Source organism: Salminus brasiliensis, chromosome 6 (assembly GCF_030463535.1).
Source record: "Salminus brasiliensis chromosome 6, fSalBra1.hap2, whole genome shotgun sequence".
Lineage (NCBI taxonomy): Eukaryota > Metazoa > Chordata > Actinopteri > Characiformes > Bryconidae > Salminus > Salminus brasiliensis.
In genome coordinates this window covers 36985430-37010900 of record NC_132883.1, presented here as the reverse complement: position 1 = coordinate 37010900, position 25471 = coordinate 36985430, and the positions used below count along the sequence as shown (strand labels likewise).

Here is a 25471-nt window from a genome sequence, read left to right as displayed (position 1 = left end):
GGGTAGGTTAGTATGTAGGCTATGGTTAGACACTGAAAGACAATAGAAATTTAACAGTGAGGAACTGGCAAGTCAGGTGTGGTTTAAGCTCGAGTGGGTGCCTTTTGAAGTCTGGATGTTCTCGGAGACCATGGGGCATTTTTTTTAGTTGGTGAATGGGTTTTATTTTTTTAACAGCAGGTCAAAGGAGATACGTGACAGTGAAGTGTCACCACAGCGGTAAAATGGATCCCTGGAAATCACGGAAGTCTTTTTATTAGAAAGAGAGCGGAACCATTTCTTACAAAAAACCAAAAAAAAAAAACTTTGGCTGAACTTTATTCGAGGGTCCTTGGCATAGAAAGTGGTCAAACAACATTGTGAATAGTTAATTGGAAAGTGATCCAAAAGATGGGAGAATGAAAGTATTCTTCTTACGGCTCAGCAGGAACAGAGGTGCTTGTGTCCGCTGTTTTTATTATACGCGTCCTTTATGAATTTACAAGAAGGCCTTAGATATCGGTTATTCATTGTTAGTCATGGTTACAAACTGAGGAGGGAAAAATAAACAAGCTTTCTGACTTGGTGAGACTGTAGTTAGACAGAGGAGGTTTAAAGTCACGCTGAGGACAATTCCTTTCAACAGAAAAAGTCAATCATAGGCTCACCTATCTCTTTCCTTTTGCCAACAGAAATGTACCAAATGCTATACAGTAATAACAATAATGATTAAAAAAGAAGAGCAAATCATCACATCTCTCCACATTGGGCAATGACGATGGGTAGTTTTGGCTTGTTGTTGGGTCCTGTAGGCACGTTCTGCAACAGATGTTTAAAGAAAGCAGTTAACCAAAGAAAACTTTAAAATATTTTTTAAAAAGTAATGCTAAAAAGTAAGTTGGTGACAAGGCCCCACAGATGGTCATGACATTTTTAGTCAGTCCCAACTTAAACTCCCTAACTCGGGCATACAGCAAAACACGTGGAACTTTAAAATGGCCCTGAGGACTAGTGCGAGATTTGCAATGTTCTACAGCAATCTAGGTTTACTTGCAATACAACTGCAACTCAAACCCCCACGTTAGATCAATTGAAAAATTATTAACAATATTAAAGCAAGATGAACAATATTCCAAACTAATCAAACCAACATCAGTACTGAATACAGTCAATCCTCAATCAATATCCCAACATCTAATGGCAGTGAGCCCAAGCATTTCCACAGAAAGATGTTATGGCTGTGGGATTTCAGTCTGACATAGCAAAGGCACATCTAATCCCATTTGTTCAGTTGATCAGAGTTTTCAAACTATTGCCAGTGTTCCAATATTGATTAGTTATGGTGTATGCTTGTCCTTAGTTGGAATGAAATCCTGCAGACAAACTGGCCCTTCAGATTTACATTTATAGCATCTGGCTTATGAGCCAAGTGTATGTCACTCTGGATAAGAGCATGTTGCACAGATAAGTGTATGTAGTGTTGGGAGCCCAAGAGTGGTGTGGTGTAGTCTGGTGTGCTTGCCAAGGAATTGAACCCTAGTCTGCCACGGGGGAGGCAGTGTTGTTATCCCACCACACTACATCACACCTACTGTCAAAGACAGAGGGAAATCCACAGTCAGACACAGAGCCTGGGCACCCCTAATGTAGTGGAAAGCCCTTTTTAGAAGAGTAGAAGTTGTTACTGCAGCAAAAGAAGCCAAACTACCTATTAATACCTGAAGAAATGTAGGATGAGCCTGTCTACAAACGTCTTGGCATATAGGGCTGTTTTTCCCTAAACATGGATGAATGAATCTCCAGTGGAAACTTCTTTTAGTCTAGGCCTGGCTTAATCTAGGTCTGGGAAACTGGCACATGGTGTACTTTGTCGTGAAGATGAAGTGCTAACCAGGTTACTAGACAGAATGTAGGCATACCATAAAGACGAGAAAAAAAAAAAACAACAACCCACAACTCAGACCAGCATGATCTCAGTAGGTTTACCACAAGATTCAAACTACGCCAAGAACAGAAAAATCAGACATGCTGAGTTGACCGCATTTGAGTGATCGATGGACTGTGTGTAGGACATTAAATGACACCATAAATGTATATGAATATGGATTGAGCTCATATACCAGTCACAAAGCCAGCTAACTAAAACACATCAAGGTTTTGATATACATTAAAAGCACTTCAAATTCAACAGCTTACCTCAATTTTTCTCATGACAAGCAAACCATCCACCACTTTTCCTGAAATGAGGATAAACATATTTAGTAAATAACAGATAATAAAAATAATAATGTCTCTGAATGTCTCAGAACACATCCTAATTATCAGCACAGATCGGAAGTGTGTTTATACTTGTCAACTTTGGCGCGATTGCTCTGTTAGTGCAGCCTGATCTGGTGGGTCTTGGCCAGTTTTTAAACAAATTTTGATGTATGAACACAACAATAATGTACAATTTTACAGCTTTATTGCACGTCATGAACAAATTAACATGTGTACATTATAAAAATCATGGTTTTAATACTGAGATCAAGAGACTGGTTTAAGGAACCAGAATTGTTTAGATTTTTTAAAAATGTAAACATTTTAAAAATAGCTTTCCCGCTAGTTATTGCGTGAATCACGCAGGACCCGAGAACACACACGCCTTATGAAGACCTCTACTTGCAGCCGTCTGTCATACGTGTGTCATATGAGTCACCCCCTTCCTTTTAGTTCTATTACAAATATGTCAGTATGAACGCAAAGCAAGCCAGGATTGAAATGTTTCACTTGGTCTGGACCAAGAGAACCGAACTACAGGTCCTGTAGTGGAAGAAATTTTGATTTATATTTAAACATATAAACTCTTCTTCCACCCAAAATGCTGTTGTTTCAAGGGCCACCACCTCCAGCTAGATCTTCTCTTACTCACCAAATACTACATGCTTCCCATCTAACCAGTCACACTTTGTACAGGTGATGAAAAACTGGCAGCCATTTGTTCCTGGGCCACTGTTTGCCTGTGAAGACAAAACCAAAGTTTACATCATGGGAACTGTTTGAGTGGTGAAGGTTCAGGGCTAAAACATTACTGGAGAGGTACTGGAGGATAACATTCTACCATGATCTAATGATTGTCCTTATCAGGGGCATAACTTAGTATAATTTATAAAGTATAGTGCTTACTGAATACTGTAGCAATCACATTACAGATGGTGTAACTTTCCACATCCACTCAGATCAGCATATGAAAACTCCCCACTTTGTTTCTTAAATGCTTCAACTTCAGTGATGGTCCATTCTAGCTGACTGTTAATGGTGCCATCACTGACTAAAAGGATGATACACACCCTTGAAAGCCCAGCACAATCGAAACCCTTTCATTCACACATGTATGCAGCCAATGCGTCAGTAACGACTACAGAGGTATTTTACATTTGCATAGAGTGAGGAAGATTGGCTTACCATAGACAGCAGACCTGGAGCAGAATGCTTCAGTTTGAAGTTCTCATCTGCAAACGGCCCCCTGTAGATACTGCAAATCCCTGTGCCGTCTCCCTGTAGGAAAACATGAACATTAGAGGCCAATGCCGCATGCCTCACGTGTATTTCATGACTTTGTTATGAAAAAGACTTTTGTTAGACACTGGTTACCATTTGTCCTTATGACAATATAGATAACTAAATCCAAATGACTAATGAATGACAAATGAATTTTGAAGAACATCATCTATAAAGCTGAAAATTCAGGGATATGAAAGGTTTTGTTAAACACTAATAATTCACTGGTTACTGGAGTTGCAGCTGATGTGTTTGGCCACTAGAGGGAGGTGATTGACAGTGCTGATACAGGAGTCATCCATAAGGCCTATTCTACAAAATACAAAAAAAAAATATCACTGTGTAGGAAACCCTTTATTTCACCCATAGGCTAAGGGATGGGTACCAATCAGCACCTGAACTGCCCCAGCTTAAAAAGCCAAAGTTCAAAGCCCCTGGAGCAGAGCTGAAGGGCCTGAACGGCCTAACTCAAGAGCCCAACAGTGGCAGCTTAGCGAACCCAGGTACTGAACACTGTAAACCCAGCATCGGACCCTCAACACTGTAATCAATAACCCAGCACTCTGGGTTACTGAGTGCACTCAGTGGTCAATCTGTTTTGGGCATAACCAATCATATAATCTACGGTTAATGACAAATGTTTGTGGACACTCCTTCTAATGAATGCATTCAGCTACTTCAAGTTGCACACATTTCTGACACAGATGTGCAAATGCGCACACAGTTTGTCGAGTGCCTGTAGAGAAGTACTGCCAATAGAATAGGACTCTCTGGTGCAGATGAGCATGAAACAAGAGTATAACGACAGAGTTTGTTTCTCTTCCATCTGCCTTAACGGCACAGTAAAAAAGAGCTTATGTTCTGGAAGCAAACCTTTGTACTTCTTTCCCCACCATCTCAAAAGACATCCACTACTTTTCGACAAGATATTTGTGATATTTGTTATTTTTTTCACAACCAGCTTATTCTGCTTCAGTATGAATCACATAATAGATGTTCACAAAATTACAGGTAGGGTAGCATGGGCCCCCTAAGTTAAATACACTCCTATTTTGCCCCAGAAGGTGATCAGCCTTTAAAACTGTACTCATGGGTTAGTAATAAAAATATCTGATTTCCCCATTTAACATTCATGTTTGCAACATTTGACAGACACCCATTTCCAGAGCACCTTACCTATAAACCATCATAAATGGTATGCACTGATCAGCCATAACATTAGCACCATCTGCCTAATATTGAGTAAGTCATCCTTGTCCCGGCACAACAGATTTGACCATTTGAGGAATGGACTCCACAAGACCTCTAAAGACGTCTTTGGTGCAAGATACCACAGGACGTTCGCAGCAGGTCCTTCACGTCCTATAAGTTGTGAGGAGGGGCCACCATTTTCGCATCAACAAGACTTAGGTCTGAGCCCATGACCCTGTCACTGGTTCACAAATGTCTTGTTTTGGACGACTATCGTGTTTCGGACCACTGCATACCAGGAACCCTCCCAGATGATGTTCGGACACAATCTGGCTAGAAGATAATCTTTGTCAAAGTGGCTAAGATTCTTATGCTTGCCCATTTTTTCTTTGATCACCTTCAAGAACTGATTGTGTACTCTCTGCCTAATATATCCACTCCTTGACAGATGCCTCTGTAGAGGAAAATTATCAATGTTTTTCACTTCACCTGTCAGTGGTGTTAATGTTATGTCTGATCTTTGTATGTAACAGTAACGTTAAGTGTGATGCACCAACTTAATCCTTGTCTCAGTAACAAATGCACAGCCGAATGCAGATAATGTTTTATTCAAGGTGAAGAACAACATGCAGGGCATTGTGCAGTATAACCATCCTCTAATTTTATCCCTATTTTGTCATTCCATATCAGACCACTGCATAATTTATCTGTAAAGATGCAAATTCAGATATTGCGCCTGAAGTCTGTAGCAGACTTGTACAGCATGACTGCAAAAATCAACAACCACACCTTATATTCTGAAACTGCATTAGCTGTGGAAAAACAGCTGTTCTGATAAACTGTGTAAACACTAGTTATCACAGTTTCAAATGTCAAATGCTTGTGCCCTGGTTTCTTTTCCTATAATCTTACAGATTAATGTACTTTATCATACCCTCTTCATATCAACTCCACTATGAAGAACTTTGAACCAGTAAAAGTCTCTACAATCCACTATTTCACCTCTCACTAACTCAATTATTTTAAAAATAAACAGTGGAATTCCCTTTCATTTTAAAATCTATCTGTAATGTTAATTTTTAAATGCTATTTTAAATAAAAAATAAAGACCAATATCCCGCTCAATGGGCCTCATTCAACTGAACAAATCCCAAATAAGAAAACGCTGGTGATAGTCAGAACTAGGCCTGCACAATATATTGATTCAGCATTGCCTTCACAACATGTGCTTGTGCAATTGTTACATTGCAGTGTAATAACATAATAACGTAAAATTAACAAATTAAAGGATACAGATCATGCTACAACTCGATTAACGCAAAATGAGAAATTGTACTGTTCTCATTTTAATGACATAGCTTCCAGAGGCAGATCATCACTCAGCTAATAATCACTTATGTTTAATATGTAATTGCTAAAGAAAATTACTGAAATGTGTAGTTTTTTTTTTCCAATATCCAAAGTCCTGCTCAAAAGTCTTTGTGAAAACTCCATGAATGGGTTCTAAGAGGAAATTCCTGCTTAAGAACGGTTGCTAAATAAGGCCCAGTGAACAAGACTTCAGCATCTCAGGTTAGGAGTTTCAGGTTTTTTTTCTCACCAATATCTAATAGACCTAAACATGAAAGCTGTGCAAAATAACCACACTGTGTTTTCTGTTCAAACTACACCTGCACCAGGCACAACTGTTCAAATTTAAGCATGTAAACGCTTGCCTACAGTACCAAATATATAAAAAAACTTTTATTAGATCTCCCTCTTTGAAGTTCCCTGGACTTTGTCCCTGATTATCAGAACTTTATTTGGGTCAGCAAAGTGTGTTGAAAACTTGTTTATTAAACAAGTGCTACAAACTATACAGTCCTAAGCAAAAGATGGTCAAACGACATGTTAGTTGATTTGGAAAAATCCTCCACAGAAAACTATAAAACTATAACTATAAGAACTATTTATGTGCTGAATTTAACATATTGAACAATAAACATAATCTGATACTGATCAAATTGATAACATAAAACCATCAGCACCACTGACCGAAGTAAACAATGTTGACTTTCTTCATCTACAGGGGCATCTGTCAAGGGGTGGAATATATTAGGCTACAAGTTAGTCAGTTCCTGAAGGTGATGTGTTGGAAGCACAGCCAAACTGTGATGGCTAGACTGGGTCAGAGCACCTCCAAAACATCAGGCAGGTAACTACCATAAGTGCTCCAAGAAAGACAACCGGTGAACTAGCGACAAGGTCATGGGCTCCAAAGACTCACTGATGTGATCCATGGAGGTACCACCTCGCAACTTACAGGGCTTAGCAGGCTCTGCTGCTAACATCTTTGTGCCAGATACCACAGGACACCTTCAGGTCTTGTGGGGACCATGCCTGGAATGGTTAAATCCGTTGTGGTGGCAGAAGGGGGACCTACTTAATATTAGACAGATGTTTTGTGTTAAGCAGGTGTTAATGTTATGGCTGATAAGGTAAATACAATGTGCAATATGTTAAACAGATAAAAACATATACAAAGTCTGAACATTTGATCATGCATTAAAATGTGCAGATGTACCTTCACTGCAGAGCATTTGCACTTATTTTCAGTTGGCAAAATCAGTTAAATTTGACCAGGGTGCCCCCCTCCAAAAAAAAGATGCTCTTCCTGTCAATCCTGATTATGTTTACATTTAAAATGAATAATGCAAAATGCTTGTGCTTTTTAATACTAACAAGTGAAGTACTTAATCTACCACTCTAGAAGTAGTCATGAGTGAATGACACCACTGATTAAATACACAACCACACAAAGCTTCTTCACAAGTCTGTAAATTGACTAAGACTAAAACATCAATATTTAGAAAATGTTAACGTGGCCAAAAGCTTGGACTCCATCACGCATTTGATAGACTGCAGATGCAATTTATTTCACCACACCTAGAGCGCAAATACATCAGGTCTTAAACAAATCCACAGGTTAAACAGCTGCTGTGTACTTTGAATATCATTTTGGCACAAACACACAAGTTTATGTAAGCCACCTATACGCCATACAAGACTAGTGACCCACTTAGTTCAGAAATATTCCCCAAACTTACATTTACAAAATCACCTCCTTGAATCATGAAGTCCTTAATCACCCTAAAAACAAACAGAAAAGAAGTGTGTGAGTTATTTAATACATATTTACAATAGAAAACCTACAGCATGAAGACAAGATAAGATAATCCTTTATTAGTCCCACAGTGGGGAAATTCTCAGTGTCACAGCAGAATAGGGATAGCAAGACACTCAGTTACAAAAACATAGATATACATATTACACTATATACACAAAATAAATAATAGAAGTAAAAAAGTGATAATATTATTTACAGGTGATTGCAAATTACTCTTAATGGCACATGTGTGGCTGTGTGGGGGGGTATTGCACATAGTATTTTTACATTGAGGGACCCCTGTTCCCCGAACGTGTGTGTAGTTAAGCATGTGTGTGTGTGTGTGTGTGTGTGTGTGTGTGTGGTCCGCTGGGAGCAGTGCTGGTTGTGGAGTCTGACGGCAGCAGGAAGGAAGGACCTGCGATACCACTCCTTCACACACTTGGGGTGAAGCAGCCTGTCACTAAAGGAGCTGCCCAGTGCTGCCAGAGTCTCATGCATGGGGTAGGAGCTCCATCCATCCGGCTTCAACATCTGATCTTCATTCAAACAATATTAATAAATTGAGGTAATATAACTAAATACATACAACAGCTCTCCAGGACCTACTGCAGAAAAGCAGCCCTGAACCTTGACATTTCCACCTCCATACTTCACAGTTGATAAGAGTTCTTGTGCTCAAATGCGGTGTCTAGGCCCAAACGCATTGTTCCAGAAGTTCTCCAGAAAACATGTTTTTTTGACAGCAAGAGTTTCTTGCACACCTCTTATGAAGATCTAGGCTAATTCTAGGCATTTGCAGTAATACATAAATAATTACAATAGCAATACATTTAAGGGTGTCCTAACTCTTCCTCACAGGAAAACAGAATTTTCAACTGATTTTTAGACATTTCTGCAGTTGTATGTGTTTAGTTATATTACCATGTCCCAATATTGTTCAAGAGAAGATCTAATGTCCACACGTTTTTTACACGACTGTAGTATTTAATTTTTACGGGTCATTCACAAAAATGTTTTCATTTGAATAAATGATTATTGCTAGCAACCGAAACATCCAGCTGGTTTTATCATTTTTTATTATTATTTTTTTAATGTTACACATGATTAATTTCTACAGACGGTTGTAAATTGAAGATGGGCACCTAGTTTTAATTTCCATTACACAAAGCACATGTGCTATTTCAAAGCAAGTGGAGCGCAAATGATGTCTCAAATGAGCTTTTTGGGCAAAAAACACCAAGATGACAAGACAAGACAAGACAAGACTTGACAACCATATTTACAACATTTGTGTAGGACACAGATGGAATTTGGCTTCTGCCTTTATCACATCCATGCAGTAAACACACAGCGACTGTGAGCACACGTGCCCCGAGCGGTGGGCAGCCATTGCTGTGGCAGAGAGGGGGGGGGCCTTGCTCAAGGGCCCAACAGTGGCAGCTTGCAGAGTCCAGGTATCGAACCCACAACCCTGTCATCAACCCTGGCTCTAGCCGCTGAGCCACCACTGCCCCTTAGAACACCATTAAATATAATTTTACAGATTCATGCATAAGGTGCATCCAACTGGTATTAAAATTGACAAGCTTAGATGCATGTAAATTAACAATTTATAATCATCTGAAAATTTCTCACAATAAATAAGTGCATGAACCTCTCCCCAAATATACTTTGCCAAGGCGATTATCAATGTTACAATCTCTCCTAATGGCGTTTAAAGTAGATGCAAAGTTAATTGGGGAATGTGTTTGTATAACCTGTGTTTGTATAATCATTAAAATATAATCTATTGTACAAAGCAAATGGTTTATTATTTTTTTTAAACCATGTGAAACAGAACAGCAATGAGGTATATATGGAGTACTTCAAATTGTGCAATATTAAAAAAAATATATATTAAAAATAGTCTAAAAGAAAATTTGCAATATAGTCATCTGAACATTACCTCAACAAACAAACAAAACAAAACAAACAAAAACATCAGTTTAAAGATTGTGACCTTCATTTATATATCATGTCTTTAACATCTGGCTACATTCATTGATACTGAGATTAAATACAAAGCACTGGAATTATTACTGCAAATATCAGTTGAGAATTCAAAACAAGAGGGAAAAAAGGTCAATGAGGTCACCATTCACAAAGAAACTTTGCACTGACACTTGTGAATAAATAAAGGAACACCTCTTGAAATAACAATGCTATATTGGTCATATATCCCAGCCCTTTTCTCAACCTGTTTAATAGCCCGGCTTCCCTGCAGAACATCTTGTACTGCTGATGTTTACTTTGTCAGAACAAACTGACTGGGCAGTTCGTAAGAACCAGATCCAAATCAACCAATAAGCAAAACATTTCTATGAGACTTGGAGAGACCCATGTTTACTTAACAGTTTTATTGTTTCTAATGGCATTAACTTAAGCAAACCATACACTGCATTGTTGATATAGTAAATGACATAACATAGAATCATACTCCCATAATTATTAAATTTCTCAGAGGTTAATCTTAAAAAGGAAAAACATGTATTATTACAATTATCTATTGTACCTCAACTATACTGAGAGTGCATTACTTGAAACAGGCCACATTTGGTAATGAAATCAGTTCATTATCAGTGCATTTTTCAATTACTTTAGAGCTTGTGAAATTGGAGGGGATTGTGCAAATAAACATTTGTACATCCTGAACAGTTAATGAACTATTTTTGTTAAATTCCTTGAAAAGCTGAAAGTATACATGGTTATTTTATTTTTTATTTAGCACAAAAACAAACTGTTGTGCCCTGCGGTTCCTAGCCATCCTGAATAATTACCATAAATGAACGACTTGTCGTGTTATTACATGTAATTATTTGACAAAGGCTTTAATATTGCTAGTGACAAACATCCAACTAATATTTAGTACAACACGTTGATTTCTATGTACTATCATAATTCCAATGAGATCCGAGCATATGTCTTTAATTTACATTGTGGCAATCATCGGGGACCAAGCACTGAGCCCTACTTCAGAGCCACTAGAACACAAATGATATGCAATATAACGTCAAATTATGCCCATTTGTTGAACTTCTACATCAGCCCTTCCAAACAAGCCAAACGTGTTAAGTTTTAATGGTACCATCATAAACTTAAAAGCAATTTCAACATCATTTTTTTGTGATTTCTCTAAACATTGCATGGCCCGACATTGCTAGGACGTCCACTCCCAGGAAGATTATCAACTGTCTAGAAAGTTTTCCACTTGTAAATAAATCTCTCACTCCTAGTTGTTTGAAAATGGGCTCACAACCATTTCCAGACTGATGACCAGCAACAACAGCTTCTATACGATCATTGCTGATGTGTTTCATTCTTGGCACAGCATTTTGGCCTAGTTTTATGTAAATAAATAATAACATGCTAGAGTCTGTTGTGAGGTGTTGTACATATGAGGCTGTACTCAGCTAATTTTAAGACCGGATATGTTAAACCATATTATTCAAAGAGGGTGTACTTTATTCTTTCACCCGACTGTAAAACATTTATTGTAGAGCACATGTAAGCATTATTATAAAGTTACATCTCTTACAGCTCTCGGTAACAGCTTTTATACACATAAAGAAGTCCTTTATAGGGATGAGTTTTATGCTGCCTGTCCTGAATTGTGTGTTGTTTAAAGTACTAAGCATTGCAAGCAACAGCTACATTACTGAATGCACAATTGTATCAGTACATGTGACTTCAAACACAAATATTTACTCACCCCCAAGCCCCGCCCCCAAACCTTTACAAGAAAAAAAAGGAAGCGGCAGCAACTGCCTTACCTGTGAAATGTGCATCCTTTGTATCCAATAGGAACACCATCTTTCCTGTGGGAGCAGATTTGAATGTAGGCAAAACACAACAAACACAACACAGGTGAAAGAATTGTTTGGTGTGCCTGACGTTTCATAGCATATTTTTTGTTATGAAATTCAGGGCCTATCATAGTTAGGAAAACCCTAGAGACTGGTTCCCATTAACCAAGCAATTTATTAGGAACACTTTTATACCAATACTGGTACAGGGCTTTTGCTCTCAAAACAACCTCATTTATTCATGTCATGAGTTCCAAAACGTGGGAAACATTCCTTTGAGGTTCTGGTCCATTGGTGTAAATGCTTATACCACGCAATTCCTGCAGATTTTTCAGGAGCACTTTGATGCTCCAGTATCCAGTTCTTCCACATCACAAAGGTTTTATATTGGATTCTGAACAGATGACTGGCAAGAACACTGAATGACATGTTTATGAAGAACACGAATATCATTATGATCATGTTCATAAAACCAGTTAATTTGTGACAGGGTGCATTAGCATGCTTGCAGTAGCCATTAGAACACAGGTAAATTGTGGCCATGAAGCAGCACTCTGCAATTTGACTATTTTATTGTACTGTAACAAATTTGGTTATCGTGACACACAATACACTTTCCTGAGTTTATCGTGGATATTGTGGATGACTGCACATTTCGATACAGAGAGTTTAATTAGTCTTGTTTAACTGTATAGAGTGCAGCACATTGAGTGAGAATCAGTGCAATATGTATGGGACAGTACTGTCACAGCAGTTTTTAAAAATCTGCCTGTACTATAACACTTTGCAGGTCAAAATATTGTAATACATATAATGTACCATGAAAATGACTTTAAATATCATGATATAATAACTGCACCATATCACCTAGTCCCACCATGAAGGTATGTACATGGTCAGCAACAGAACTCAAATAGGCTGTGGCATGCAAGCGATGACTGACTGGTAGTAAAATGTAGCTTAATGACCAGATCGCTGGATAAGACAGTCCAATCAAAACAAGCCATAGTCCTTCTATAAGTATAACTACCACCAATCAAACACCACAGGTTCAAAAAAATGTGAAAACTGTGATACTATTGGACATAGTTGGAATATATGAAGAGACAGACTTCAATTTCATCACCAAGCACTACCAAGGACGATTCAAGTAACACACACACACACACACACACACACACACACACACACACGCTAAGATATCCCCATGAGGCAGAGATTAGAACCCTCAGACCAGGTTACCTGAACTCCCCAGTGCAGAACTGCCTGCAAGACAATACAAGGGTGTGTCATTGAAAAGAACACAGACACAGCAAACAAGCTTTTCATATCAGGCTAGACGTCCTGCATTAATGTAGTTCTATTTGCACATCCAAGTACTGATAATGGAATTATAGTATGCAACATTTTGTCTCCACTCCAGCTAGTCATAATTCATTAATCATGCCTCTTGCAGCTACGATTATACTCCATCTTACTATTTTCTGAAGCAATGGTAACTGATTCCAGACTCCTTCCTACCTGAAGTTCTCTGCAGTCTTTGGAACAACATCGGCAAACAGCTCAACCTTCATTCTTCCAACATCCTGGGAAGACATAAATTGTTCGGTTAAACAGTAGGAAGAGGCCTCTTTTTAATATACACAGCTTACAACAAAAGACATGCCACCAATGAAGTGGCATGTGTGTCGGCCGTGAAAACAATTTAGGGTCCTAACGGCTGATAATAGGAATTCCAGGTATAATCTGGGTTTCTTGATGACAGAAATGAAGGCATTTAACAATAAGGAAGAACAAGGTTGTGGTTTATTGACTTCTAAACCCTTCGGGCCATGCAGATACAAACACACACACACACACACACACACACACACACACACACACACACACAGGCTCGGATGACACTAGTGAGACGTCGTGGCATGGACTGTATTAGGTGACGGAAGGTGTTCATTATAGAGGTTAACTGGTCCACAGTGACGCATCGATTGCTCTGTACCACTCCCTGGAGTCGCCATTCCCCTTTGCCATCCATGGCCCGTTATGCCATTGGGAGGCACGCAGTGTGTGAGACGTCCATTCGTCTCTGTACACCTTCATCAGAGCAGCTCTAGAACACCCCATGAATTTAGCAGATGAATTTCATAGATGCAACCACCCTACGCCCACTGTCACGGTCATATCAGAAAATATTATGACCACCCCTGGTATGGAGTGAACTCTGCTTGTGAAGTCACCGATACTACGTGACCGGGTTTGCTGCATGTATAAAAAAAGTGAGCAACACGATCACCATGGACAAAGGACGCGATTTAACTGATGTCCAAAAGGATGGTACCGGATGAAAGGGATAATTATTTCCACCATTAGTTAGGTGGTCATAATAGTCTTACATGAGAATTTGGAAAAATGTACATGTATGTATGTGTGCGTACGGCATAAACAAGTGTATAACAGCACAAATCTGTACAGGGCCCCAAGTGTTTAGACGTCAAGGGACATTTTTCAACTACAGAGGAAAGGAAAACAGTGAACGTGTGGAGAGATGGCAGACTCAGACTTTAGTTCTTCTAAATTATTTATTTGATTATTCTTTTTGTTTTATGCTTTATCATTTGAAACCTCAGAAATCTTGGATTTAAAAACAAAAAAAAAATTATATACAATTATTTTTTACTCTCTTTTGAAGTATGTGTAACGAGGACATGCGTTTAACAAGTCTTATACAGAACTGAAAGCTTGTCAATTGTGTTGCCACTGCAGAGGATACTCACAACTTATCATTGCTGATTTATTGAGAACATTTAATTGATTGACATTTAATTGGTTTCATCTTGTTACATGTAATCTTGACACTCCCGAGACATAACACACTTTACCAAGGTTTGCAATACAAAGCAGTGTTTCAATACAAACAGTGCAATGAATCTCATATAACGTGGATAAAGTGCAGCAGATTTTAAATCATTTTAATGAATAAATTTTATTAATACTGAATCAATTTGAATAGTGTTTAAGAATTTGTCGCTACTGATGCATTTTGTCTGCGGTCACATGTATCGTAATAAATATTGCGCATCATTAAACGTCTTCAAGTGTCGTGATAATATTTTAACCATATTGCCCGCCCCTAGTTTAAGGTTTTTTTTTGTACTCATTAAAGAACAGCATCATAGTCTCTATTCAAACGTTATTTGTTCTTCATTCTGATAGGATGAGCAGAATTATGATAAACCTTTTTGAATTTAATACTGAATACGAGTTCTAAAACCTTCTCAAAAGTGTCCATGTGAAATGTCTGCCATGATGCTAAATCTAATTCTACTTTAATTTTGCAACACTAGCTTTTTGGCACTCTTTGTTTTACTTTTTCCATCCTCTAAACTTCAAAAACTGTTGAACTTTAACATTTTTGGGCCCATTGTTACACTCTTTAAAAGAGTCTCATGTGTAACTGAAAGCTTTGTCAATTGTGTCGCCGCTGCAGAGTAAGCGTAGGTTAATCTCAGCCTACACATCTGCCCATACAGTCTAGCTTAGGAGAAGCAAGGCGTACAAGTCCCGAACTGTCACTGGCTGGCGTGGGCTTGGGAGGGGGTGGCCTGGGTCAGCCTACTAAAAGGCTCCGTTTGTCTGGAAGCATCAATTGACACAACCATTTCTGTAATGTTAAGTTGTTAAGTCATGCCACGGCTCTCTCTGGAGAGGGCATCAAGCAAGTTTCGGATTATAAGTACATGACTTTGTGAAGAATACGGAAGAATTATCCAGGCCATCAAAGCCACAAAAAAAAAAGAAAAAAGGACAACACAAGGACTTATGCAGGTGAGTCATACGATATAATCATCTTACTCTGTCAATATTGACAGTGAATGGATGTGCAAGGCATGTGATTAAAATAGGGCACAAGGCAGAGAACACATAAGAGGCTTTTGACTTGGGCCTTCTTACTACCAGCTATCAGAACTTGACTCATATCACAGACGTGTTTCAGCACAAGTACAATGCAAGTCTGCAATGGGGTTAAACTGTATGTATAGCAAAACTTATATATATATAAAAAAAAAAAAAAAAAAAAAAAAAAAAAAGCTTTGCTGGTTTATGAACCTCTTTGCTTGTTCATAAACCAAGATGACTGGCAATGTTACTGGTTCAGTGAAATCTGGCACCAACAACCTGACTTTTTGCATGCGCCATCATCAATTCATAACCCACACGCTCATGCAAAACAATCCCACATGGATGAACCAGAACTTCTAACTGACATAATCCTATGTAATTTTTTTTTATTCTCTTAATGCTGCATTATTTATATATATATATATATATAATATATATAAGGTTAGTACTTTCCCCACTGTGTTCATGTATAATCCCAATTAACAATGCTACTGCGCATGGTGTCACGTGATTCCACCTAGAGTTGGGCAATATGACGATATTGTTTGTGATAAATTTTGCCATCATAACAACATGCTTTTCTAAGCATATCGAGGATACTGTTAGTGCTTAATAAACACTGATCAGCTGCAGGTTTCATTACTAGAGTGTAATTAGACTGGCTTAATTAGATGAAGTGTAGCAGATGTTGAATATATATATATATATATATATATAAAAAAAATTACTCTTCAGTATGTCAGAGTATCTGAATTGTAGTTTATAAGAATCTGTCACTACTAATGTATTCAGTCTGTGCTTACATGTATCATGATAAATGTTGTATCACGGAAAAAGTCTTTACATTTTGTGATAGTATTTTTAGCACAATATATCACCCACAATATATAGTACATATCACCCAGCCCTAATTCCATCCTCTGTCTAGTCTGCAATATGGAAGCAACATGGAGAACAGAGAAGAGCTTATATCATACTTAATTAATCAAGTTTAATAATCAAAAATCAAGATTAATCAAGTAATAATCAAGTTTATCAAATTAAGTTTATTAATCTTGATATGAATATCACCCAGCACCAACAGTTATTGTCATGCCAAAAGAAAAACAAACACAAAAACTTTGCATCTCAAAACTGGGAACTTTGCAGCAAACAAAAAGTCAGTGAAAATCAATCTTACAGTAATTTTAGAGCATTTCTATTGGTCCATTTCAGCTCCATTTTTGCAGTTCCACAATCTCAATCTGGCAGCTTCAAGATGAATATGATGACCAGAAGAAATGCTCTAAAATTCGTTTCAAAATGACTGTGATGATGTAAAGTAACCCTTTACAGATCACAATATAAAGACTGACCGGTCAGTCTCACAGCTGTAGAGAGCATCTTGGTTCTGTCCTTTGCTTTGTTTTCATTTATTGTGGATGCATGTGTAAATACATGTGATTGAGAGAAGAATGGCAGTCTTGTCAACATTTACAACAAAAGATGACAAGAATGACATGTTGGAGGCCTGTATTTATGGCTGCCTGTCACAGGTTGTTTCTCAACAAGCTTTAGGTAAATATGAACTCTGATCTACATGCACAGATAAGATCAGCTACTCAGGTCAGTGGAGTATACGGAACATGCAGGTGATCTTATGAAAGTACTAATGTACTTACGATATCCACGATGCAAGAAAACGGCACGTTGTTCATCACAACAGCAATACTCATCACCAGAACAATAAAATTAGAGCTACGTGAGCAGTTCTGATCTTGGAGTATCTAACACATCTGATTACCCCTGACTTAGGATGACCTTCTTGCATTTCTATTTTTCTATTTTCTCCTTAATCCATACAAAACTGATCCGTCAAGACATGCCTAGTGTCTGACGGTTGCTTTTTTGGTTTTGCACTGGAGCTGTGAGGCTTATGCAGCTACCAAATAATGGAAATGTAAAGCCTACAATTAACATTGTGCAAACGGCATGTCCAAATCACACCCTCACCTCAAACCACACTAGGTCGCTTAAATAATTGAAAAAAGGCTTGCTAGTGTGGTTTCTGACACTGCATGACATTATTTATTGAAATGGACAAAAGTATGTCATGTAAAAATGAGCAACCCTAGAACACCCCTAAAAATAAAAAGTCCTTTTAAATGTTCTTTAAGCAATGTCATAGAAGTTTAAAGATCCTTCAGAATGTTATTTTGTGAGTAAGTGTTTGATTACTTAGGCCTGCAGTTTGCACATTTCCATTACTTGTTGGCCACATAGCAGGTTGTGATAAATGTGATTAGCAGTTCTTGCCCTGGCAAAAACACCAGTCTGCTGGCCGGCTCTCTGTTTATATGGCCATGATCCATTTGTCCAACATTTCCTTCATCAACTATGTGTCAAACACACACAAGACAATTGTCTAAAAGGAGAGTGTTTTTGTTCTGCCTTTCAGTTCGCCAGTATCACGCTGGTACATGTTCCATTATTATTAATATGTAATTACATAAAACATTAGTTACACAAGTTCAAGACAAATAAAATAAAATAAAATAAAATTCTACAAACACAAATATATATTGATCAAAAGCTTAGAAACTGCACTTTTAACCCTTTTAATGTTTCAGGGAGCTACAAGCATATAATAAAATAAACAACCAAACTGCAAAAGATGACATTTGTGTCACTGGGGGCACAAAAGTGTTGATAAAAGAATGAGGAAACACCAATTGAGAACTGAGCTAGAGACAGTCCAATGTCCAGCTTGTAGTTTTTTCTTTAGAGCCGAGCGCAGGGCTCCTAACGAGGGGCGTGGTGAAAGGCAGCTGTTTGTTTCAGATTACAGGTGGAATGGGCGTGGAGCAGGTAGAGCGATTCCAGGAGGAACTAGGTTATAAAAGGCAGAACTGGTCAGACCTGCAGACTTGAGTTCCCCACACTGCCGGCTCGAGCAGCTGAGACACACTTCACTATTGATGGAGCTCAATGCCCAAAATCTGGACCAACAACAGGAAAACAACTGAAGAGGTAGAGGCACTATCTGCTATGTTTATTGCATGGATATTTGGGTCAGTTGCTATTTGTTTAAGAAGAGTATTTTTGTGTAGAAAACCATTTGACTACCAAAACTGAAGAGTTCTTTTAGAAGGAACTTCTACTTTTATTAGCGTAATATGGTCATTGGCAATGGACATTCCAATCCAGATTTCTACGTCTATCTACAAGTCAGACATTACCATACATTCAATGCAAATAAAACACAGAAAGACCAAGAAACTCTACCACAATTGGTGGAGCAGGAGACTTGGAAAAAGCATTATTAGGTTCTTTATTTTACCAGCTCAAAAAGTTGGAGAGAGTACAATGAAACAAACGCAAATCATTATGATTTAACTCAGCTGATTCATCAGGAAATACAGTATATATACACACTGCAGGCTGCAGAAATGGTGTTGAATTAGAAATACTACACATTATTGAGGTACTATATTTGGGCTTTATGCCTCAATAAAGGCTTTATCCTCCAAGTTGGTGTGTTTGAGGCAGGAACAATGGGCAAGAGCCAAATGGTGATTGTTAGATGACTGGGTCAGAGTATCTCCAAAATAGCAGGCAGGTCTTGTGGAGTGTTTCTGGGGTATGCGGTGGTCAGTACCTACCAGAAGTGCTCCAAAAAAAGGACAAACAACGACCTGATGACAGGTTCATGGGCACCCAAGATTCACTGATGCAGACAAAGACAATATTAAGTGAGTCTTGTTGAGTCCATGCCTTGGCGGGTTAGACCAGTTTTGGCAACACGAGGAAAACCTACACAATATTAGGCAGGTGCTTTTAAGTGGAACGGCTCATCTGTGTATAGGTTTTTGGAAAAGGTTGACATTCTAGGTATCACTTTCACATTAAACGTGGAAGAGCATAAGCTTTGAGACATCTCAAACATCTCAATTAATATGTACCAATAATGCTTTTAAAACAATAATAAAATAATTAAATGATTAATCTATTGGTTAATGATTAATCTACACAGGTCACAGGTTTTGCACCAATCTGAAGAGCATTTTAACCAAGCAAAGCTCAAATGGCTGTTTGAGTTACCACAGACCTACACAGAGCTTCTCCGGCCTTATTTCAGCCCTTACTACTTTACAGGTGGAGCAGGTGGAGCAGGTAGAGCGATTCCCGGAGGAACTAAGTTATAAAAGGCAGAACTGGTTGTACCTGCAGACTTGAGGTCCCCACACTGCCGACTCGAGCAGCTGAGACCACTTAATCCGCTGCCGTAAACACACTTCACTGTTGATGAAGTTCTAAGCTCAAAATCTGGACCAACAACAGAAAAACAACTGAAGGAGGTAGGAGGTGCGAGCTCAAGAAAAGGCTTAAAGTCACATTAATCACCCGTCACAGTCGTCTTCAGTTACAGGTACATGAGGGATCAGCTTGCACAACCTCAGTTCTTATGCGCGGGTGGAGACTGTATTTAAGCAAAGTGGAAATCTAGCGCCTAGTCATGGTACCAGACACCTTGAATTCCGCACTGACGTCTGGCCATTGCCCCAGAGGAAACAAAGCTCCCAAGTTACACTTTACAACCTTTTACCAAATGCATACAAATCCCAATTCTGAATCCCTTCCTTGTTCTTAACTCTACAGTCCGAAGCACTAGGCAGGTTTCTTTTTTTTTTAAATATTCACAGTAATGACCCAGGTACCACCAAACTAAAGCAAACAGAACTACGTTCTTATATAAGAGTTAAGCTAAGTAGCAGCTTTTAAACCATTATCTGTAGTTTGCTGTCCATGTTTACACAAATCAACATGTTTTTTTTTTTTTTTTTAAGGCTTGAATGCAGTCGTCAGTTTAGGAGCATGAACTGTTCAGAATGTCCGTTTTATATGTCACATTTAAAATGGCTGGGTGAACAGTCCAAAAAACAAAAACATTGGATTTGGGCCACTTTACCTGTGGTTTAATGTTTCATAGCTTTTCCCACAGTATCTAACAAATCTATCTTCATGTTTTTGCACACCAGAGTGGACCAGCACAGTCAACAGAGCTGGCAACACTATGCTGAGCCACCACTCTCCATGGAGCATGATAGCAGTGCTGCAGGAGATGGAGGAGAATGGGAACTGCCCCCACACCGAGACTTCGCAGTATTTGTTCCTCATGCTGTCCAAAGTGGCACTGAATACTCTAGTCTTGTCCTTCTGGTTAAGGAGCATCACCCGGTCCTTCCTGGGCATCCTCAGCATGTCCATGTATCTGGCTGACCTGATACTGATCGGCTTCATTTCATGGACCTGGTGGTTCAAGGAGGACCTCGACGTCCACAAGTCCATGTGCTTCGTTCTGTCACACAGCTCTGCCGTGTACTCCATGCTACCTCTGCCGGTTCTTCTGGTGGGAACCTTTGACTATGCCACTATTCATTACATGGAGGTTTGCCAGAAGTCTCCAATTAGGACCGTAAGCCACTGCGTTTCAGCGCTGTTGATGTGGACCCTGGCTTGCTTCTATTCCTTCTGGTACAACAACATCGATCTGATGATAATTCAGTATAAGGAAGGAATGAATGCTCTCGTGTGTCCTGTGCAAGATTCTGCAGTGGTCAGCTACTTCAGTTTGAGCCTGTTCATTGCAGCAGGTGCTGTACTTCTGCTGTACTGCAGGACGGTACCTCGCTGGGTTTGCCTGGTCAACAGACTGAGCAGTAAAAGAGCCTGGCCCTTCATTCCTACAAGTGACTTAGCCTTTTCCCAGGGGCAAGAGAAGCTTAAAGAGGGGCTGGCTGAGGAACTGTGTACAGACGATGACCAGCAGGGTCGTCCTCCTCTCTTCGTCAGCCTGACTCTGTGTTTCATTTTGAACTGGACACCCTACCTGACCATGAGTGTAGCCTGCGACCTGCTGGGATTTGCGGTGCCGGCCTACGCCACCGTTAACCTCCTATGGACAGCCTGCGCCAACAGTTTGTTTGCTGGCTTGGCCTTCTGGTACAGCAGTGATGAACATGGACCTTTCTACAAGTTGCCGGATGACATCTGTGCATGGAGCTTTTACTGGCATTTGAGTCGAAAAGACAGTCAGTGGTCAGCCAGTAAGAAGCACAACAAACTGAGCACTCTGTCTGAAAGGTTGCTAGAGATTTAGAAAAAGGTAAAAGGAATGATACAGGTACTCTCTAAACCTAAAGACTGTCTCAAAGAAAGGCCATACATGTGCTTATGATATATGCATTTTTGACTGTTGACCCCCTTTCCATTTTTTTTTACTCTTGAATAAAAAAAATTATGAACAAACAGACCTATGAGGAAAACTGTAACGCTGGGCTGAAGTTATGCAATGAGGAGGTTAAAGATTTACAGCGCACAATTTAAAGCAAGCAATTTGCTAAATGATATCTGTGCATGGGGTTTCTTCTAGTCCTTGAGTTAAGAAGACTGCCAGTATGAAGCACAGCAGATTGTATAATGGTGAAGATACTGCCTAAAGCTTTCTTGACACTGCCAACCTAAAGTCTGTCACCAGAGACAGGACATAATGGATGAGAGCATGAAGGGAGAGTGTTATATAAAGAGGCCAGAGCTTAGTTTTGCCTTTGGCAGCTTTATATAGGAGAAGACTGTTTTGCTATGCAATGACTTCAGTTAACGTGCGACACCTAAGCTTGAAATTGAATACAAAGGGGGGCTGAAGATTTAGTATCAGACTAATTCAAAAAGCTCACAGAAATTCCTAGTGTAATGTTTATGTAAAAGGCTCTTTGTGTGTTTAATTTCCCAGCTTCCATGTTTTACTGTGCAAATAAAAAGAAGCTGTGCTCTAAAACGTGCAGAACATACAGAAAACTCACTGCAGTGAAGAAAAAAATCAACAGAAACTGACCAGCAGTGTCTTGACCATTGCAAATAACTGCACCTACTTTATTTAAAACAACACAAAAAGGCAGGCAGTTAATCATAAGGGTTTAAAATATTTCCAGCATGTTGTTAATATTTTAGAACCATCTGGGATATGGGACAAGTGTGGCATCTCAACCCAAAAGTCACCTCTAATACAAGTCCCACTGTCCATCTGTCCACCAGCCAATTAGTGGGCAGCGGTGGGTCAGCGGTTAGAGCACTGGGTTATTGATGACAGGGTTGTGGGTTCAATACTGTTGGGCCCATGAGCAAGGACCTTCACCCTCACTGTTGGGCCCATGCTATGGGAATGTGTGCCCACTGTCACGGAGTTTGTTTGAGCACTAGCATGTATGTGTGTGTTCACTGCACGGATGGGTTAAATGTCAAATTGTGAACTCCATTCTGTGATGAAGTTTTGACTTGATCTGAACCAGTCTCTGCTGAGCAGTACATAATACTGAGAGCTCCACAGAATCTACAATTTTAACATAATAAAATAACATAAAAAAAATAATAACATAATTTCGTAAGTTGTGCTGTCTGGGACTCCCAGCCACTGGCCTGTGGCATCACCGGTGAACCAGCGATCTCCTGATGATAAGACCAACACTTAACACTGCTGAGCTGATCAACAGCCACATGGAATCTCCTTTCAAAACACAGTGTAATCCTCGTCTGAAAGCCCTTAGCAATGAGCCTATGAGAATTATGTTCAAGACTTAGTAATATTGAGACCATGTCACATTTATACCAGTGGACTTCCTACTTTTACTAACAGGGGTAGGAACAAAAAGCACCATTTCTCCAGACCACAAACAGAAACTCAACCACCAGCAGCAGTCTACTGTCTTATTCATTGTTCCATTCAATATCTATACATATAAAAAAGAAAAATGCAGGATGAGGATTTGATTGCATTCAGCAACTGCAAGAGCATAAGTGAGGTCAGGATGTTGGATGATCACCACCTTATCCCCAACCCAAAAGTATCAGATGGAGCACCATCAGTCCGGAGAACCCAGTTCCACTGCTCCACAGCTCAGTGCTGGGGGGCTTTATACCCCTCTAGCCCACAACTGCCAATAGGTTCATGCTTATCTACTCCAGATAATCCTACACTTTTAGAAAGTGCATATACACACACACACACACACACACACACACACACACACACACACACACACACACACACACACTTGCTCTTTAGGGGCTGTTAAACCGTGACCAATACCCTGCCATTCCTCAGCCCTGTAGGCCCCTTTTCCTTTTTCCACAGCTTCTGTTGCGATGACACGATGCCGCTATCTGGTCACAGAAATAAGCCACGTTAAATTAAACAGAATTTGCTAAGCAAAGAGCCGTATCTGACAACAGCTTTTAGCTGAAATAGCAAAAACATTCACATTTAAATCAAGTTCATGTTCAATTCTCTGTCGGTGCAGGGATGTACAGCATTATCATGGTATTCATGATTTAGAAGATCACCATCAGTGTCAGTGTCACATCACACCCATTTCATGTCCCATGTCCACCACCCCTACCACCACGTGAAAAAGCACCATTTCTAGAGAGCACAACAGTGGTATGAAGATAACATCAAGCCTGGGGCTGCGTATCTGCAAGAACCTGGCGATACGATACATATCAAGTGAAAGAACCATGCTGACATATGAGGTAGATTAATATTACAGGACTGTTACAAATATGTCTCGCATTACGCACCGATACGCAGGTCTTGTGAGAGGTCTCATGCAGCTCCACCAAAGTTACACAGCGTGCAGCCCGGAGGGGCGATGACAGACAAGGCAAGTGGTAAAAAATATATATATTATAATAAATAAAATTATAATATTATAAATAAATTATAATAAATATATATTATGTACCACTTGTGTGACAATACTTTAAAAAAGGGGGATTATTTATTTTCAAATGCTCAAAAAAATATATTTTATATTTTATTTATATATATATATATATATATATATATATATATATATATATATATATATATATATATATATATATCATACAATTATAAAATCAGAGCAGTTCATATAAATGGTGCAAATGGTGTTAAGAACCAACTCCCAGCCGTTTTACAACGATTCCACAGACTAATGAAGAAAGGCGCCTCATCAGCGCCACCTACAGGTGAACGACCGTCTCTGCTGAAGCGATGAACAATTAAGGTGGATCTCGAATAAGAAGCAGAGAATCAGAAGCAAGTTTAGATTTTATGATCATTTAATAAGGACTGCTAAAATGACTCCAATGTGCGACCGAGTCAATAAAAGGAATCGAGTTAAACGAACGATTCACATCGCGCGAGTCGGTGCTTCGGAGCACTCCAGTAACGGAGCTTTAAGAGGTGGCAACTGAAAGATCCAGCTAACTACACAAATTCTCTAAACGGCTCTAAATCAGACAGACATCAGCAACATAAACAACAGACTTTAATCTGTGTTCTTAATGTTCTTAAAAACATTTAAAGACTTAATTACTGTAAAACGCTCAACAGCAGACCGAGAGAACCGCCACGCTAGCGAACAACCAGAGCAGCCCTCTCACTGGACAGGAGAGCTGTGGTCCTCAGTACTCAGCACACACTCAGTACTTTTGAGGTGTTTAACCTTTTTAAAGCCCACCAGCAACCTCACCACCTTCCTCAGCCCCTCATCACCCATCACACACTCCTCCTCCACTAGTGGTAGTGAGTTAGCTAGCTAGCTAGCAACCTGCCCGCTGTCTCACACACACACACACACACACACACACGGAGAAGTGAAGCTAGGAGTCACTAACCTGTCCTCCAATGGTCACATCAAAGAACACAATGGGGTTATTGGGATTTGAAGGCTGGACGTTCATTGTGGAAAGTTAAGAACAGATAAAAATAAAAGTAAGGGTATAAAAGAAGTTTGGAAAGCTTCACTCTCCGCGAGCAGGGGGAGCAGTTTCAAAAAGGTCCGCTACG

At 39.3% G+C, this 25471-nt stretch overlaps 2 protein-coding genes across 5 annotated transcripts; one reads left to right on the top strand and one right to left on the bottom strand.

The window, feature by feature from the left end:
- Window positions 1–637: 637 nt before the first annotated feature.
- Window positions 638–25471, bottom strand: ppih (peptidylprolyl isomerase H (cyclophilin H)). Its single transcript, XM_072682277.1, has 9 exons — window positions 25300–25471; window positions 13222–13286; window positions 12943–12966; window positions 11668–11712; window positions 7797–7839; window positions 3424–3516; window positions 2891–2978; window positions 2176–2216; window positions 638–798 (listed from the first exon to the last, which is right to left on the bottom strand). Exons 1-9 carry the CDS (start codon window positions 25363–25365, stop codon window positions 730–732), a joined length of 534 nt encoding a protein of 177 aa, XP_072538378.1. The 5' UTR covers window positions 25366–25471; the 3' UTR covers window positions 638–729.
- On the top strand, window positions 18496–21876 carry LOC140556934 (uncharacterized). Of its 4 annotated transcripts, XM_072681042.1 has the most exons (3): window positions 18496–18609; window positions 19735–19937; window positions 20619–21876. In XM_072681042.1, exon 3 carries the CDS (start codon window positions 20654–20656, stop codon window positions 21737–21739), a length of 1086 nt encoding a protein of 361 aa, XP_072537143.1. In that variant the 5' UTR covers window positions 18496–18609; window positions 19735–19937; window positions 20619–20653; the 3' UTR covers window positions 21740–21876. The 4 variants fall into 4 exon arrangements, 3 of the variants coding, with proteins under 3 accessions (XP_072537143.1, XP_072537144.1, XP_072537145.1); XR_011979786.1 differs by lacking the exons at window positions 19735–19937; window positions 20619–21876 and adding an exon at window positions 19613–19727; XM_072681043.1 differs by lacking the exon at window positions 19735–19937.